Source organism: Alligator mississippiensis, chromosome 4 (assembly GCF_030867095.1).
Source record: "Alligator mississippiensis isolate rAllMis1 chromosome 4, rAllMis1, whole genome shotgun sequence".
NCBI classification, from domain to species: domain Eukaryota; kingdom Metazoa; phylum Chordata; order Crocodylia; family Alligatoridae; genus Alligator; species Alligator mississippiensis.
Genome location: NC_081827.1, coordinates 188,533,951 through 188,550,322, shown reverse-complemented (window position 1 = coordinate 188,550,322; position 16,372 = coordinate 188,533,951). Strand labels below are relative to the sequence as shown.

The 16,372-nt window shown below is 38.7% G+C and overlaps 1 protein-coding gene across 2 annotated transcripts in view; it reads right to left on the bottom strand.

The window, feature by feature from the left end:
• Positions 1–16,372, bottom strand: part of DIP2A (disco interacting protein 2 homolog A) — a 209,650-nt gene that overhangs the window by 13,645 nt on the left and 179,633 nt on the right. For both annotated transcript variants that reach the window (XM_059727199.1, XM_019492186.2), the window contains 12 exons: positions 16,006–16,133; positions 14,635–14,749; positions 13,227–13,428; positions 12,550–12,659; positions 12,051–12,131; positions 9,674–9,797; positions 8,600–8,721; positions 8,179–8,290; positions 7,739–7,848; positions 7,128–7,258; positions 4,424–4,592; positions 2,199–2,369 (listed from right to left, as the gene is read on the bottom strand). In XM_059727199.1, the coding sequence (XP_059583182.1) occupies positions 2,199–2,369; positions 4,424–4,592; positions 7,128–7,258; positions 7,739–7,848; positions 8,179–8,290; positions 8,600–8,721; positions 9,674–9,797; positions 12,051–12,131; positions 12,550–12,659; positions 13,227–13,428; positions 14,635–14,749; positions 16,006–16,133 (1,575 nt within the window). The remainder of the gene's footprint in view (positions 1–2,198; positions 2,370–4,423; positions 4,593–7,127; positions 7,259–7,738; positions 7,849–8,178; positions 8,291–8,599; positions 8,722–9,673; positions 9,798–12,050; positions 12,132–12,549; positions 12,660–13,226; positions 13,429–14,634; positions 14,750–16,005; positions 16,134–16,372) is intronic.

Genomic DNA, 16,372 nt, shown 5'->3' with positions numbered 1-16,372 from the left:
CTTTTAAGATTTCTGAAAGGACTGACTTGTTGAGTTTTTTAAATGACTAATCTGGAAACATGTCTAAACCCCATATGCACAGAACCTGTCATGCTTACTGATGCATCATACCTCCTTTCCCTATCTGTGAGTACTTTAGGTTATTACTTTAAATATTTACCCTATTAGCACAAGAATAGGTTATGTCCTTATTTCCACAGTAACTTGTAATTAATAGATTCATTTTGGACACCATATCTATACCCTTATAAAGAATAGTGTAGAATGAGATATTGTGAGGTGCAGATTTTATTTTGGGTGGCAGGGGGAAAACAAGAACAACTTTAAAAACTCCTTTCAATAATAATATACAGTGGTGAAATCAGGATGGCTTAGAGGAAGTTTTAACACCCCACACTGCCCAACTCTTGAAAAATATTTAAAGAAAACTATTATATCATGATCTTGGAAATGGAACTGTTATCACTAAATACATATTTCCAGTGAAAGAACATGAACTATGACACTCCTGTCTTCCCTGACTTGCGAACTTAGTATGCAGGGTGCTAAGCAAAGGTGCTTGAAGAGATAACTCTGTGAGAAGTCTGGATTTCTTCCTTCTTTATTCCTATGATATTATTCAATGTGCCCAGTTCACAGATTAAATTCTCAACTGGTTAAATTAGTTTTCCCCTCACTCTTTTATTACATATGTTGGTGAAGACTTAAAAATAGTCACCTAAAGTTGGGCTCCTAAATCCTTATGTTGACATGTAAATAACATCATAGAAACCCACCTTTAGGCCCTCGGGGTTTAAGATATTATACCCAATCCCATTTAAAGTATTTCTACATAGCTCATTCTTTATTTAAATAGCATCTCCTGAGTGTTATGGGATTTTGAAACGGAATGAATATGAAAGCTTGTAACTTTTCACTTTCCCATCAAACGGTTACTAAAATTATTTTGCTTTTGCCTTTTTACTTTTGTGTCCAGGTCTTTCTATTTCCCTCCATCTGTCCAAAAGAGATTATGTAGCTCTAATGAGCAATTACAAATAACAGTGTATTCAAAAGTTTGAGACTTATAGCTTCTCTCCTTGTGGAAACATTCAGAGTGATAAAATTCTACAATGTTCCCAAGCAAAACATACCTTCCCTCTTTTACTGGTAACAGGCCAAAAAATGCTTGTATTTATTTTAGATCTACATTCTTTGGTTATGTGATCTACAGTGTATGTTCACTGGCTGATTGCAAAGAATTTCCAACTTAAGCCTTGAAACCTGAAAAGCATTATGTGCAAGCTTAACTGTATGTGTGCGAGCAGTCCTTAAGACTTCTATGTAACTCCTCGCGTACATACAGATGACCTAAAAGTTGGGTGATGAATTGATATTAAACTAAGCAAAGTTAAATTAATCTATTGGATTACTAAAGTCCTATTTTGCCAGGGGAATAGCATATTCATGTAGTTAAACAGAATTAGATTTTAATGTGGTTAAATTAGCCAAATGAAATTTAATTGGGATGGAAATACCAAGCAACCAAAACAGAACACTCTGCAGCACTGAATGCCTCCCCTCCCCAGTATGCAGAGCTGCACACTGTAATACATTCCTTTTTTTTTCTGATTCTGCTTTATCCTGGAAAAAGTCAACATGGTACATGAAAGCAAAGCAAAAAAAATTTATATGCCACATTTCTCATTTTATATTTTTCAAGACAAAGAACAGTGTACAGCCTATCCACTCAACTATCTTTAACATGGAGTTCTTATTTGAATAACCATCACATACACAAAGCAATTTCCGATTGATAAAGTATAACCATAATCCCAGAACGCTAGAAAAAACAGTTTGAAACATTTATGATGTTCAGCCATAGGAATAATGTATTTATTTGAAATACTTTGCTCTTTCCTAGCAGAAAGAAAACAATATTTTTTACATTGATTGTTTGTGGTAAAAGATAATTGTTATTAATCACTACATAAAAGAGAACCTGTTAAGTACTCAAAGTCCCTCACCCTAATCATGCAAAAAAAACTTCTGAACTCCTTTTGTTGATTTTGTAGGAAAGCAAACTGGGATATTGTGGCATAAAAGTCACTTGTAAAGTTCAGCAGAAAAAATACATATTCAACGTACAGCTGATGTGATTTTCTACAAAGTTTTCTAATAAGTGCTACTTGATTGTAAGACGCACAGTATAATCTCACCTGTAAGCAAATTGCTACGTTGACCCTGCACCCAAACGTGGTGCTCACTGCACGTGCAGAGAGGCCCAGATCTTTGAACAACTTGGAGAAGGACTGTGTTAGTGCAATTCTTGGTCTCTCTTCTGCAACCACCATACATGTTCGTACACAAGACAGGTTAACTCCTTTCATCTGTTTGAGAGGTTGGGCAGAGGAAAAGGTGAACAAAATGCCTTATTTATCTGGACGTCAGCAATTTCTAGAAACAGAAGTCATCTGAAAGTTGATTTTCAAAAATAACAAAAAAACAACAGCATCTGTGGCATCTGCCTCCCAGAAAAAATTAACTATAGTTCAACTCTACCTTTGGTACATGTTCATGCATACAACCAGCTTAGATTAGGGGTGTTCAACACACAGCATATAGGTCAGATCCAGATCCTGGACCCACATGATCTGGCTTGCGGGGCTCCCCAAGCATCTGAAAATTTGGTGGGGGGAGGAAGAAGGAATTAGTGCACTACCACTCCCACACTACCAAATTTCCAAGCCTTGTGGACCAGATGACACAGCCCTGTATGTGGCATGTGTGGGGCCTGATCTGGCATATGTGGGGCTGGGGCTGCAGGTTGATTTTGCATCTGGTCTTGATCCAGTGTGTAAAGGGCCAGTGCTGGGGCAGCAGGCCCAATCCAGCACGAGGCTGGAGCTATGATTGGGCCCACAATATGTTGTGTGGGACTGGGATCGGGCCTGGGTCCTGTGTGTGCTGGCTTGGGCCCATAGACTGGATCTCGTCTGTGAACCCAGCCTAACATACTCATCTGGCCTTCAGAGCCAAAAGGTTGGGCACCACTGGCTTAGATAGATTCTGTAACCAAAATTCTGAATTACTAAATCATCTCTATAGTGGGAGCTCTCCCACTACTGACATAGCTGAGTTTCTTTAAAACTAAATAATGAATTTCAGTAAAGAAATTTTTAGCTCAAACAGGGTACTATAAATGCATGTGGAGTAAGATGAAGAAGTAATTTATTATTTTGTAGAAGAACACACAACATTGTGGATCTCTTTCGTAAGTTTAAAACAACTATAAGGGCAAGAGACCCATGGTGCTAAAGTGTACTTACCAGAAATCATTCCAATATCCGGGCAGTTTTGTAAGAGAGACTGATCAGCTTGATGTATTGGTGTAAAACAGTGGTGCTCAACCTGTGGGGGGTCTGGGAAGCTGGTGCAAATGGCCTGTCACTGGCATGCACGTCAGTGGAGGTGAACACTTCTGCCACTCATCTCCTCCTTTCCCCTGCTGCTGAAATCAGCAACAGGAGAAAGAAGGTATAATGTATAACGTGGATACCATTTTGGGATTTAGGAGACCATTACCACTTGATTGCAAGGCAAAACTGAATTCATGACAGCAGATTCAAAAGTTTGACTTGCAATCAAGTTGCTAAAAGGATTTTTCAGCTAGTAAAGAGCACAGTAATAATCCAAAGCACAGAGCCTTGATAGTGAGAATGAACTGGGGAAGGGAAACCTTATATAACAGTCTTAACAAACCATATCACACCAGGCTAGAGAAGCAGGTATATTTTCTATATGCTCACAAGAAACAAATTGCTGCTGAATGAATCCAAAGGGAAGATGAGCCAGACAAAGATATATACATTAGTTTGTATGGTACATAAGCAGTACATCACACCAGCTGCACAACACCATTAACCTTGTATTGGACAAAGTATTTCTAGAATCAATTGGTAAATCTGTGTTCTTGCCAAATCCCAAAGTTAATACTTATCACCTGGAACAGAATCCATTTTCATATCTGTATTTGCCTACAACTAAGAAAGCAGGTTTATGATTCAAAACATCCATTATGGCAAATTCAGACATGGGGGGAAAATTTTAACCATTCTTTTTCCTTTAGTCAGGGCAAGTTTGATAAATTTGCTGAGTACTTTCCCCAAAAAGTTTAGAAAGAAAACACTTTTTAAATTGTCATCAAAGCATAGAAATATCAAGTGCAAAATGTGGTTTTTCTTTTCAGAAATTTGTGAGCAAGTGACAGCTAGCTGCAGTCTCCAACAGCATTTTTTGGGGGGGGGAAATAAACCATAATTAAAGGCCTTCAGATATTTCATGGAGGAGCCACTTTTACAGTTGATGACCTGAAACAAAGGGCCAGAACTGGAAAAATATATTTAACTGTATTTTAATACATATAGAAATAAAGTCTTCTTACCCGGAGAACATCTGTCTGCGTTCCAAGGCCTTTGGTGCACATCTCCATGACAGAATAAGAGCAGAAAGTGACACGCACTTTGTATTGACTTACAGCAGACAACCACAGAGATACATTGCTCTCCAGTTCAAGAGGAGGGACTAAAATGGACTGATGTCCTGAATATACACTATCCGCATGGAAAAGAATACACAAAAATGAAGTAGACTTTAACTATGCTGAACAAATATAATAAAGTATACACACATTCTGGGCACTTTGTTTACTCTGACCTTTCACAATATAGCTGATATCCCATCATCTCCTTCACACATCTACACACTGAGTCCCTTCTACTACCTTTCCCAGGCCTCTCTCAGAAACAGCAAGTTAAAGGTATTTAAAGAACCATCATAGTGTACTGCCCAGCGTCATACTCATGCCTTCCATTTCTACAAGATACATGTATGCTCCCCTGCTGTCTAAAACAAGCCTGCTGTTCAGTACAAATCTGCTCTGGATGTCATGATAGGAAGCTCCCTCCCAATCTCTGCTGTAGACAAACCCACTTCCATTTACTGCTTTTTGCACTGACAAAAGAGGGCTAGAGCACCTGGGGGAGGCTGTTTGTGACATGGAGCCAGTGTGTAGTAAAGCAACAAGAATATAGGGACAGGGAGGGGACTCAATCCTTCCAGTGAATACAAGCAACACACTTCGAAGAGGTCTTACCAAAGTGTTGGACATTAGTTTATTCCCAGGTTAAATTCATCCTGGTATCTACCACTTTCCTTGTGGCTACACAAGGAAACAAATTAAACTTTCCCTCAGTAAAAAGTTATACACAAGCAACATGAAAAACCTGAAAGCACAAGATATTTCTGACTTTAAGCTAAATGTATAATAAAAGATAAGAAAATATTTCTAGGTTCAAGGATTTTTTGGACATCTCTTATTGGACCAACTGCATAGTTGGGATTACAGTTAGACAAGCTTTCAAATGGAAAGCATTCTTCTTTAGGTCTCGGGAGGAAAGCAAGCACAGGGATGAAGAACAATGGATGGAGCTGTAAAACTTGAGGAGGAGAAATTCCCAGGGGTATCAAGCAAACAATTAAAGTAAAGAAGCCTGATTTACTGGGAGATCAAGACCTATCAAAAGTGTGGAGTACCACTATCACTTGTAGCATGTGGCAAGAATTTCAGGAATCAGGTAGCTTATAGTGTGTTATAAGATCAATATTGGTTTTCTGTCCTCAACTCCTAGCGTCCAGCCAGTTTATGAATTTTTGTTTTCAAACTTGCCTTTTAAAGGTGTTTCAGAAGTTTCCTTTGAGCATGAGAGCAGTGAGGTTAGAGTGGGAGTGGCTGTTCTGTGAAAAACGTGCTCTTGCTGATATAGTTGTCTCTGCCCTTTATATTTTTTCTGTAAGCGTTCACTCTGGGTGCTGCCTAATTTCACCTACATAGTTACCACAAGTGCCTTTAGTGCCCTGGATCAGATGCATCATGTTTTGAGAAAGGCATGAGTATGATCCATGGATTCTGATGGACTTGTTGTAGAGGGTGTTGATTGTAGCAGCACTGGAGATGTGCTAATAGGTTAAGTATCTATTTTTTTATATAACATCTCTGCATTTTGTTTTAGGATTTATGTTGCACATCAAAAAGCAGACAGAAAAATCTATGATGTTCTGCTACAGAAGACCATCACAGAATCATATAAAGACAAGGCTTATGTTACATCTGTACAGCACATCACATACGCAACTCCTCTTCCTTAACAGCCCCCTCCCTCACACACAGACTGCCTGATTTTAATGTTGCTTAAGATGTTATTAAATGTTAACAAAATTTATATTCAATTTATTCTTACTTTCTTTTTTTTCCGGTCTTGTAGATAGGAAATATGGGAAACTTTTCCCTTTTGGGTCCTCTTTTGGTTATTTTACTTTATTTTTTTTTTTTTTTTTACAAATTTATTCACAATTTATAACTTTTTATTAGGTATCTAAAAACTGAAAAATTACTGAGGAAATAGGAAGAAAAAAAATCATAGCAGCACTACGTATGCTGCATTTAGTAGTTTAACTATCTGAATCAAACAGTTTCCCACTCTATTTAGGCAATATTAAATGTACAAAAAGCAGGCCCCTACCTTAGAGGCTTTTAGAAGGGTTTATTTAACATGGATGAAATCAGTACTGAAATCCTCTCTTTCATGTACTTGAAATCCAAATAACTTCAGTTAACATATAGCAAAATTTGTGGTCCCCTACAAAGGTCAGTTCTATTTTAATTTGTCCACAAATATATATTTGGATTATCTAGAGAATTTCCAGGTGACCATGTGTAAGCTGTAGCATAATAGTTGCTACATACAGGGATTCTATAAGTAAGAAAGAACCAAGGGACACATCAGGTAAACATTGCTGGATTTGAAATGGTATTTAAAGGTTTGTTTTCTGGGGAATTGGCTTATAGGAGTGGGTGTGTGTGTGTGTGTGCGTGCGCGCACGTGTGTGTGTATGTATATGTAGATATAGAGGGGTGTGTGTGTGTAGGTGTACACCCCCCCTCTATCTATATATCTATCTATAGAGGTGTGTGAATACATACACCTATACACACATACTTCAATCTATCTATCTATATAGGCCCCCCTGGAACAAGGCCTCCGAGTCCTAAATCCAAAGCCAACAAAACATAAGGTTTAAATACTGACCTGCAGAGGCACCATAGTGCAAAGCCCAAGCCACAGTAAGGGTCAAGGCAGATGGCGATCTGTCTGGAAGGGTACAGCTCACACTGTAGCTTTATGGAGCGACATAAGGCACTTGTAGCTGCATGTGACATCTAAAGAAGAAAACAGATTCACTCAGGGCTTTTATACTTTAGAAATTTGCATTGCAAATGGCTGAAGTAGAAGCTATGATGCCTGTCACATTTTTTCAAACAGTACAAACAAAGTCATTTCTAGCATCAGCTCAGCCTTTCAATTAATGTACAAAAGCTAATAACCCTCCAGCTTAGACTAAAATGGATACTCCTGACCCTTACAGGGTAAAATCAAACAGGGAAAAAAAATCCCACCCAGCCTCTGACCCCCTTCTCAGAAGCTCTCTGTACAGAGCAGCCAAAAAGGAACAAAGCGATGCTTTCAGAGATGGATTAAAGGTTATCACCAAGTGACTTGTCTATCGTTATACAACACTTATGTGATAGTTTGAATAGGATACAGGTTTCTTTTCTCCTAGCCACAAGTCAGGATGCATTCAATGTAATACAAAACATGTATCCATTTTAGCAATATACATCTCAGTGAAATTACTATACCTTTACTCCTGCTAATATGCCAGTGGTAGATACACTGAAATCCAAGTATGCCAACATATCTGGGGAAGGAGGTCTAAAAATAGTTGCCACCTTCTTTTTAGGTATATCATCTATTCAAAAAACATAAAAGCAGAAAAAATCCATGATATTATTGTGGAGAAAAATTATAGCAGGAAAACACAACTTTTAAAAATTGGCATCTTATGTTTCCTAAGTTTTATGGACTGATATACAGTTACAATGCAATATCCAGCTACACTAAAAGAATAAGTAGCGAATGGGCCTCCAAATTAATTAACATTTGTATATAAACATCCAGCTACACTAGCAGTCTTAAATTACATTGAACAGAGCACAATACATCTTCTGAAATACCCACGCTTCTTGGCAAGTCCAGGCTAGAATTTAATTCTCTTAACTATTGGTTAGGCATTTTGTACCTGTGTCCAAAATGGTGGGCCATGTTTTAATATCTACAGCTGTTGCAGCTTCTTTGGACTTCAGTAGTTTCATTATTGCTTGTGTTGTAAGGATACATGCAGACTTACTGACCTGTACAGAGTACAACATTCAAAATATTAAGCTGATGAGTGAATGCCTCTGTGTTTTCATATTTATTCAAATTAGTACAACTTGTTGATAGCAGCTGATAGTAAAGAAAAATATTGCATCAATAGAAAAGATGGTTTGAACTACATTTATGAAATAGTTCATGATTGAAGGTCACAGGAAAACAGCAGCATGTTTTTCAGACATTCAGCTTATTTTATATTTATTATTATATTGTAATTTATTGGGCGACTGCTTTTCCAGTGAATAAATCAAACTTCAACACATGCTACACAAAGTAATTGCTCATACCTCTACAATCATCTTGACAGTAGGTAGGGTGGTAGCAAGATTTTGTGGATGAGGGGGTCGAACTGTGATGGGTATGCACCCAGCATATAAGCAGCCATAGAAAGTTGCTATTAAGTCTATTCCTGTAAAGGATACAAATAAATTTTAATGACATAAATGAGAAACAAAGAGGCCTCCTTTACCGAATCCCAATAAATATCCTTAATACATTAAGAATGTAATAGACCATAAATCTTTATCTGCCATAAAGCCAGGGTGTGAATTAAGGGGGAGTTCAGGGGGGCTAAGCCCTCCATAAGAAACGAGCGCCCCCCTGTATGATTTGAAAATCATTATTAACCTGAGGGGGGTCTTGGATTGGATTGCTTCTTCACTTAGGTGGACTTGTTAATCAATGAACTGGTTTAATTTTGTTGCAGCCCTGCCCCCACCTCCAAAATTCAAAATGTAATTTGAACCTTGCATAAAGGTCCATATAACCTTGTGTGTCCCATCTCTGGTAGTGGCTAATCTTTAAATCTGAAAACCTCTATGACACGATTCTAGCATGTTTCAGAATGATATAACATCTTCAAAGGAGAAGTTCTACTATAATTCATACTACACAGCCATGCAGTTTGAGAAGGTTATGAAGTGGGCACATTTTTAGAAGGGTATGTGTTCGTCTTCCTTCAGCTAGCATTACAAAATCTGTAAACTATTCAATCACCACAAAATTACACTCCTGCCATTTCCTGTCAATACATTTACAAACATTGCCACTCCCTCTGCTGTATCTTTTTTGTGGGGCTGAGAATCTGGCAACTTTAATGTGATATGGATGCATTTCCTACTTCTATTCCAATAGTTTAGTATTGTACAAATCTCCAGGTACATTTGTGAAATTCACAAGCAGCTTACTGAGAAAAAAGCACTAAGGGGAACATGTTTGTGACTTAACGCTGCCTTGGTCAGTCACTGCCAGGGATAAATTACCAAATTAAGCAGATGCTTGACTATTTTAATCAGGCAATGCTTCTGTTTCTTTCTGCATAGCCAAGGACTTTATAGTTTCTGCTGTCTCTAATTCCTTACCTGGTGGATAAACTAGAGCTACATGATCTCCAACATTCAGTCGCCCCTTCTCAGTCAGTGCTGCTGCCACTCGCTCAGCTTTCTTGTGCAGCTGTACGCATGATGCAGTGCTGGCTACTGTGCCCTGTGCAGTATAGAAGTGACTTAGGAAAACTTTGCAGAAAACATATTTTGAAACTGAATAAAATGAATTTCCTTAGCTGTATTTCACTACATTTTCACTTTTAGCGTTGGAACTGACAGAATTCAAGACTCAATGAAACAACAGCCACCTATTTTAGCATCTCAGAAACCAGGCTAACTACTTCACCCCCCTCTTAAAATACCCAAATCAAACTAGTGTGTTTGTCATTACAAACATCAGACAATTCAGCATAGGGTCTAACTGAATTTGTTTTTTTACAAACGAAACAGCTTAAAAGTCATTTTGTTTGAAATCAAGGCAATGACAGCAGCTTTTTAAATCAATAAATATAGATTCATTACATCAGCAGGCAGTTGAGCATTGCACCATATGCAGCACCAGGCCGAAGCAAACCTTGGTGGGCGCAATATGGACAAACCTCTACAGCTAACAATATGCATCTAGAATCTCTCTGATATAACCATGATTTTCTCTGCACCTGCCTCTTGTTCCCTCAGTGCCTTCAGAACCAATTATTCTTATCAGGACACTATTTAAAGGCCCCTTACCTTTATAATTAAGTTTCCTCCCACAATTTTAACCAAGTTAATCAACACTTTGTTTTATTCTTGCTTTAGTACTTACTTCACATTTCTCATAACTACATCCTGCATTTTGTTTCCAATTATTTTAAATCCCATTTCTTTAAATGTTTTCTTCATTTTTCTATCTTGAACAATAATTCCATACCTTAACAGAGTGAGTACATTTTCCTTGCTAGCTAGCAATATCCCTAGAAGACTTGAGACTCCTTGCTCATGAACGTAGCTGTTAAGTTTCATTTGCACTAAATTTTACTTTAGGGAGGAACATTAACATGGCAGAGTTCCCTGATGGCAGTAAGAACCTCTGCAGGCATGCTGAACGTTGTAGAGAAGTAGCAAATGTACTGTGACATTGGGATTGGGGTACAGGACAAGAGCAGATTGAGCTGCATCCTTCAGTTAATTTACAAGCATCTTGCTGTCCATATAAGTCCCCCCCAATAGTGTGACTTTTACCCTGTTGCCTACAGCTCATCCAGATGACTTGTTATTCCCTTTTATCTTAATACTTTTTTGTCCTTAGAGTTATTTAGACTAGCAGCAGGAATGATCTTTTCTTGAATACCTGGACCATGTTTAGGAACTATACGAACACATAGTAAAATATACTTAGCAACTGTTCTGTGATACAGAGATTTCCATCAAGCCAACATCCACCTTTGTCCTACCTTATACTTCTAACCCCCACTGGAAGTAATAGACCTCAACAGAAAAGCACATAAGACAGACTTATTCCAAAACAATACATTTCTATCCATTCCTGCTGTAAAGGGCCAGTAAGGACACTTTGATAGAACTTTTTGCTACAAGAGACCCAAAGATATCTTACCTACTGAACCACAGGTTAGTAAGGGCCCATTTATACAGGTCTTCCGCTCTGCAGCTTAACTTGTCTGCAGACATTGCATTTGTCAAAAAGATGTGGAGGATTACTGAACACACCTGGAATCAGCTGCTATATAATCATTGCTTTCCAACAGCATGGATGCGAGCCTGCTTATTGAGATAGCTGATCACTAGCTTATTACGAGTTGAGCTAGTGTCAAGCAGATCCCAGAGCTCTGAAATATTTACTTGAACATGTTCTAGTAATCAAGAGCAGCATCCCTAAAGGAAGCGTAGCTCAGTGGGTTATTAGGGATGGGCACCTTTGGTCAAAGTGATCAGGGATCCAGCAAGATTGGAAGAGTACTTTACTGGATTCCCTGGACTCATGGTAGTCTTCCTTTTCTCCTTTAATCTTCCTCCTGTCATCACTTTTGGTCCCCTGGTGAGGAGATTCTCCAAGTTCAGCATTCTTGTACTCTTAAACTCAAGGGTATGGAGTGGAACCGAGGCTTCCACAGAATCTCCAGCACAATGTGGACCTCCAAATCTGGGAGCAGCTCAATATGGAAAGAAATGCACCTGCTACAGCTTTTTGAATCTAGACAGAATACAGACTAAGCTTCTAGAGAGTGAGCAGAAATAATGATAGTTGAAGCAGTTAATATCCTTGCTACCTGCCATCATGAGTGGTTGCTCCATCATCAAACAGATTGGCATATTTTAAGGTGCAGTACAGAGTCTGTCATTTCCTATTTTCATTCTCCAAAATCTAAATGGCCCATTTACTGTGTCTGAAAATGAACCTTAAAGTGCATCTTACCTTGGAATTCAGCAGTAGGAAGAGGGGGTGATCTGGAGTTGTCTGGGCTCGCCACTGCAGAACATCTGCTAAGTATAGAAACTGAAACAAAGGAAAGATGGCAGAAAAGTTTCAAATTCACTTGAAATACACTACACCAGTGCTGACCAATCTGTGGCATGCATGCTACAACTGGCACAGGCAGCCAGTATGCTTGGCACATAACGTGGGAAAAGGGGGCCAGTGCTGGTTCAAAAGTTTGGCCCTGCAGGAGCTATGGGGTAGATGCCACCAAATTCAGTGTTTCCATGTTCTGGTGACAATGGCATTTGGTGGCACTGGGTGATGGCAGTAGCTGATTACAGTGGTACTCTCTCATACTTTGGACTTGTAGCACAGCTGCCAAAAAGGTTGGCCACCACTGCACAATGCTCAGCTTCGGCAAGGTACCATAACTGCTGACCCATCGCGAGCAGTCTGAATGAGATATTGGACAGAGTCAGAAAGAGCTCAGTGTTACCTTTCTTGCCTGGTCATTATCCTCCAACTGGGTAACATCTCTCCCTGAGGCTTGTGCAATTCTCTTTCCAGCAACAAGGTTGCCTACAATCATTGAAGCTGGACCAACATCTGAGGTCAGCAAAGTAGAAGAGAAAACCAACTTAATGAAGCCATTCAGATTGACAATTGAGCACATACATTACCATAAGGAATACATACAATATAACTTCAAAAATGTAAAGGGTTGAACTCAAACATCTTATCAGACAGGAAAAAAATACAACCTGGTAACATAATTCCATACTTATGGCTTGTTTCTGAGGTAGCAAATTTTGGATTGCAGAGCAACAAACTCCAAGGCATGACTGCAGCTCACATAAACACACCCAAGTCCATTTTAAACTAGGTAACATAAGTACCACTAACAATGCAGCTATGGTTACATGGAATTTAGCGTGGGTTAATCACACAGGTACTAATGTAAGACAGTGGGTAGATTTGGCAGTGCTAATGTCTATGCTGCTATGACTATATTGCTAAGAAGTAAGCAAGTTTAAAGTACTAGTTTAAAAGTACTGTACAAGTACTATACTGTAAAGTTCTGTACAAGATGCAATCACACCTTTGGACTGCAGTGTAGACACATCCTTAGAGAGACAAACACAAAAACTAAGCTACATATTATGCTTAACTCACCTGGCTGCTTTTGTCGAGGTTTAGGCAGGTTGGTAACACAAGTATGTGGACACATTAAAACATTGCAAGGATGCAGAGCACCCTCTAGAAAACGCTGTTTGGTTTCTGATATATGAATTCCTCCAAGTGGAGCCTTTGGCAAAGTGTTAGCAGGCACTAAGGCAAGACAATACACACCCACTTGGTGAATGCTGTCGATTGCCTTGAGGGAAAGAAAAAAATAAGACACTTGTATAAATGTAGGACTTAGACAGAACAGACACTCAAAATGCAAGTAATTTATAACATCAGAACTTTTACTTGCATCATGATTTACTAACAAAGCGTCCAATTCTACATTCACTGAATTCATAGGAGTTTGTGCCATAACTTCAATGGGAGCAGAAACAAGACCCAGAGTTTTGCTTTTGCAATCTAGCTCAAGGTGACCTGCACACCAGTGATAAGGGACCTTCCTAAAAAGTGGGTGAAGTGCAGAAAGGTCTCAAAGACCAGAATTACATCACAACAGGTTTAGCATGTATGGTACAGCCACAAAAATACAGTAGAACATAAGCCATGGAGAAGGAAAGGGGGAAACATTTTGCTGCTTTACAATCAATATCTGTTCCAGTCTGAGAAAAGTCTATAACAGATGCAGGTCAAATTTATTTCTATGAAAGGCATCCTTATTGTGTATACTTGTAAACAGATGATTTAGAAAGCACGAATTTTGGTAGAGACCACCAAGTCTTCCTTAAACAGCCTTCTTCTGAGGCTTAAGCAGCATTTGCACTTAAATTGTCCTTCTTAGTCCTTTCCTTCCTCCCATCCCATTTTCTGATCCTTCTGCCATGTCTGCTCTTTTATCTTTTGTGTCCTGCACCCCCTTCAGGAGTGACAGAGCTACTTCATGTTTCCCTGATTAGTAATAGACAAGGTTACCTAAAGTAGCTGCTGACTTAGGGGTGGTCAAAGTGGGCAATGACCACTTCTGAATCACAGAAACCACATCTGCCAGTGTTAAGAATTTTCATGTAATATGATGAAGCAACCAATTTACTACCAGATGGTTGCAGGAGAACATTCTGAAGGAGAGGTCTGTTTTTGATACTTTATAAGCTCAACAAAATGTTTTCAGAACCAACTAGACTGAAGGACAGTAACATAAATCAAGACAAAAGTATTAAAAATCAGCTATCACCTACAGGGATTTATCAACATGAACTACAGAACTCGTCTTCCAAAAATAAACCGGACTTAAAAAATGCCATTAGCTAAGATCCCCCAAATACATTCAGAAGTGAGCTTATCAGAGCTTTATGTCATTTGAATGGAAGTTTTCTTATATGGAAGTGGACGCTCTGTGGTTCTCATTTGATACAATAGGCCTTATTCATCTGGAAAGAGAAAGGACAGATCTGACTACCTGTAGAACCCTGCTCATCCACTGAAAACTATCCTCCTCTGATGCATCGGGGCGCTGTTCTGCCACAAGCACTATTCGATCATCATGCAAAACGGTCACAGAAAACACTGCTATCCTAAAAACACAAAGGACAGAAGAATGATAGGACTGAAAAAGATGCAACAAAGATGAACATAGCATGGTTTTATCATAATGTGGAAATGACTACAATTCCCAGAGATACTATATTTTCCACATATACAAGCATTATTCGTGCCAGGTTACCACAAAATCACTCGCAAGTTTAGGACAAGAGCAGGTCTGATTTTAATATCTCTCTCACATACTTGAGTGAATTTGCAATGGCTGAAGTGGTAAGTGTGCTATCACAGACAGGTTCAAAACATGCAGGAGCTGTGCAAACATTACCTGCAACTGTCATGCATATTAATTCTCACTTGAAACATCTAGCTACCGGTTCACTTTTGAAAGAAGATAAATAACCATGGCAAATTCCTGGATGGCATGTCTGGCAATATCTAGACTGTTACAAATCACTTTTAAAAAGTTAAAATAGCTATGACTATAGGTCTTTCCAATATAAAACTAGTAACGCCTCAACCAGGAATATGCTAATTTTTAAAAACAGTACATGAATTGAAAGTAGTACAAAAAAAAAAATCAAGAAGCAATGATGCATTTTTATTGTTGCTTCTGCAAGCAAGCAACAGTTCCACATGTCACTGCCACAGCTGCAGTTAGCATAGAGATCAATTTAAGGGCAATAAGGATGGAGGTATAGAATTCTCTTTGAGGGGTCCTTCAGCAGTTTCAAACAATCCCTTGTTTGTTCTTTAGGATACACTGAAAGGTTCACCTATTAGCACAGGCTGCCCTAAAGGGAGGCAGAAGGCTAGATCTGTGTGAGGACAATGAATGCATCATATGCCCATGTTCTCTGACTTTTGGGAAGAGTTGCTGTTTAATTTTATTTACATTTTACAACTTATGCTAAGGTGCTTAGGGCTCTGGACAGGCATTTGTTCTTATTTTTAAAAATATAAATAAATAAAAAAAGATGAAAAACTTTAAGGAGAAATTTTGAAAATTAGGTTTTAATACAAACCTACCCACAGCCACCAAGATTAATGATTTTATTACATTAAGGTACTTTAAAGCTATTTTCAATCTGTTTTAAATAAATTATATTTATGTTCATACTTTTGTTTTAGGTTATCAGGGAAAGTCCCATGTTCATATTCAAAATACTACCCCACCAGCATTTTTCCTTCAAAACATGCATCTAGAAATTCCTGTGCAAAACTTCCGACTTCGAAAATTTATGAAATATCTGAGGAGCAGAAGCTCGGAAATAAGTCTCAATGTATTTACCTTCCTCTGTAAACAAACTTCATTGGCTCTACTGCCAGTGCTGTGGCTACTACATCATCCGCATTGTGTCTGCGGCCACTCACTGTCATCAGACCGTCCAGTTTTCCTACCACAAACACCAAATTGTCCTGAAAAGATGACAGAATTTGAAACAAACAAGCAAACAAACCAAAATGCAAAGCCATGAGTCCTGGCAATATAAAAATATTATTTTTACTCAAATCTAAGATGAGGATTTTTCCTGCCCCCAGTCACCATGATGGGGGGTAGGGGGTGTCTTAGATTCAAGTACCAGCTCAGGGAAAGCAGCTGGTCAGTGGCCCTGGATTTGGGGCTGAAACCAGAGCAGAGTCTCAGCCTCCCCTGG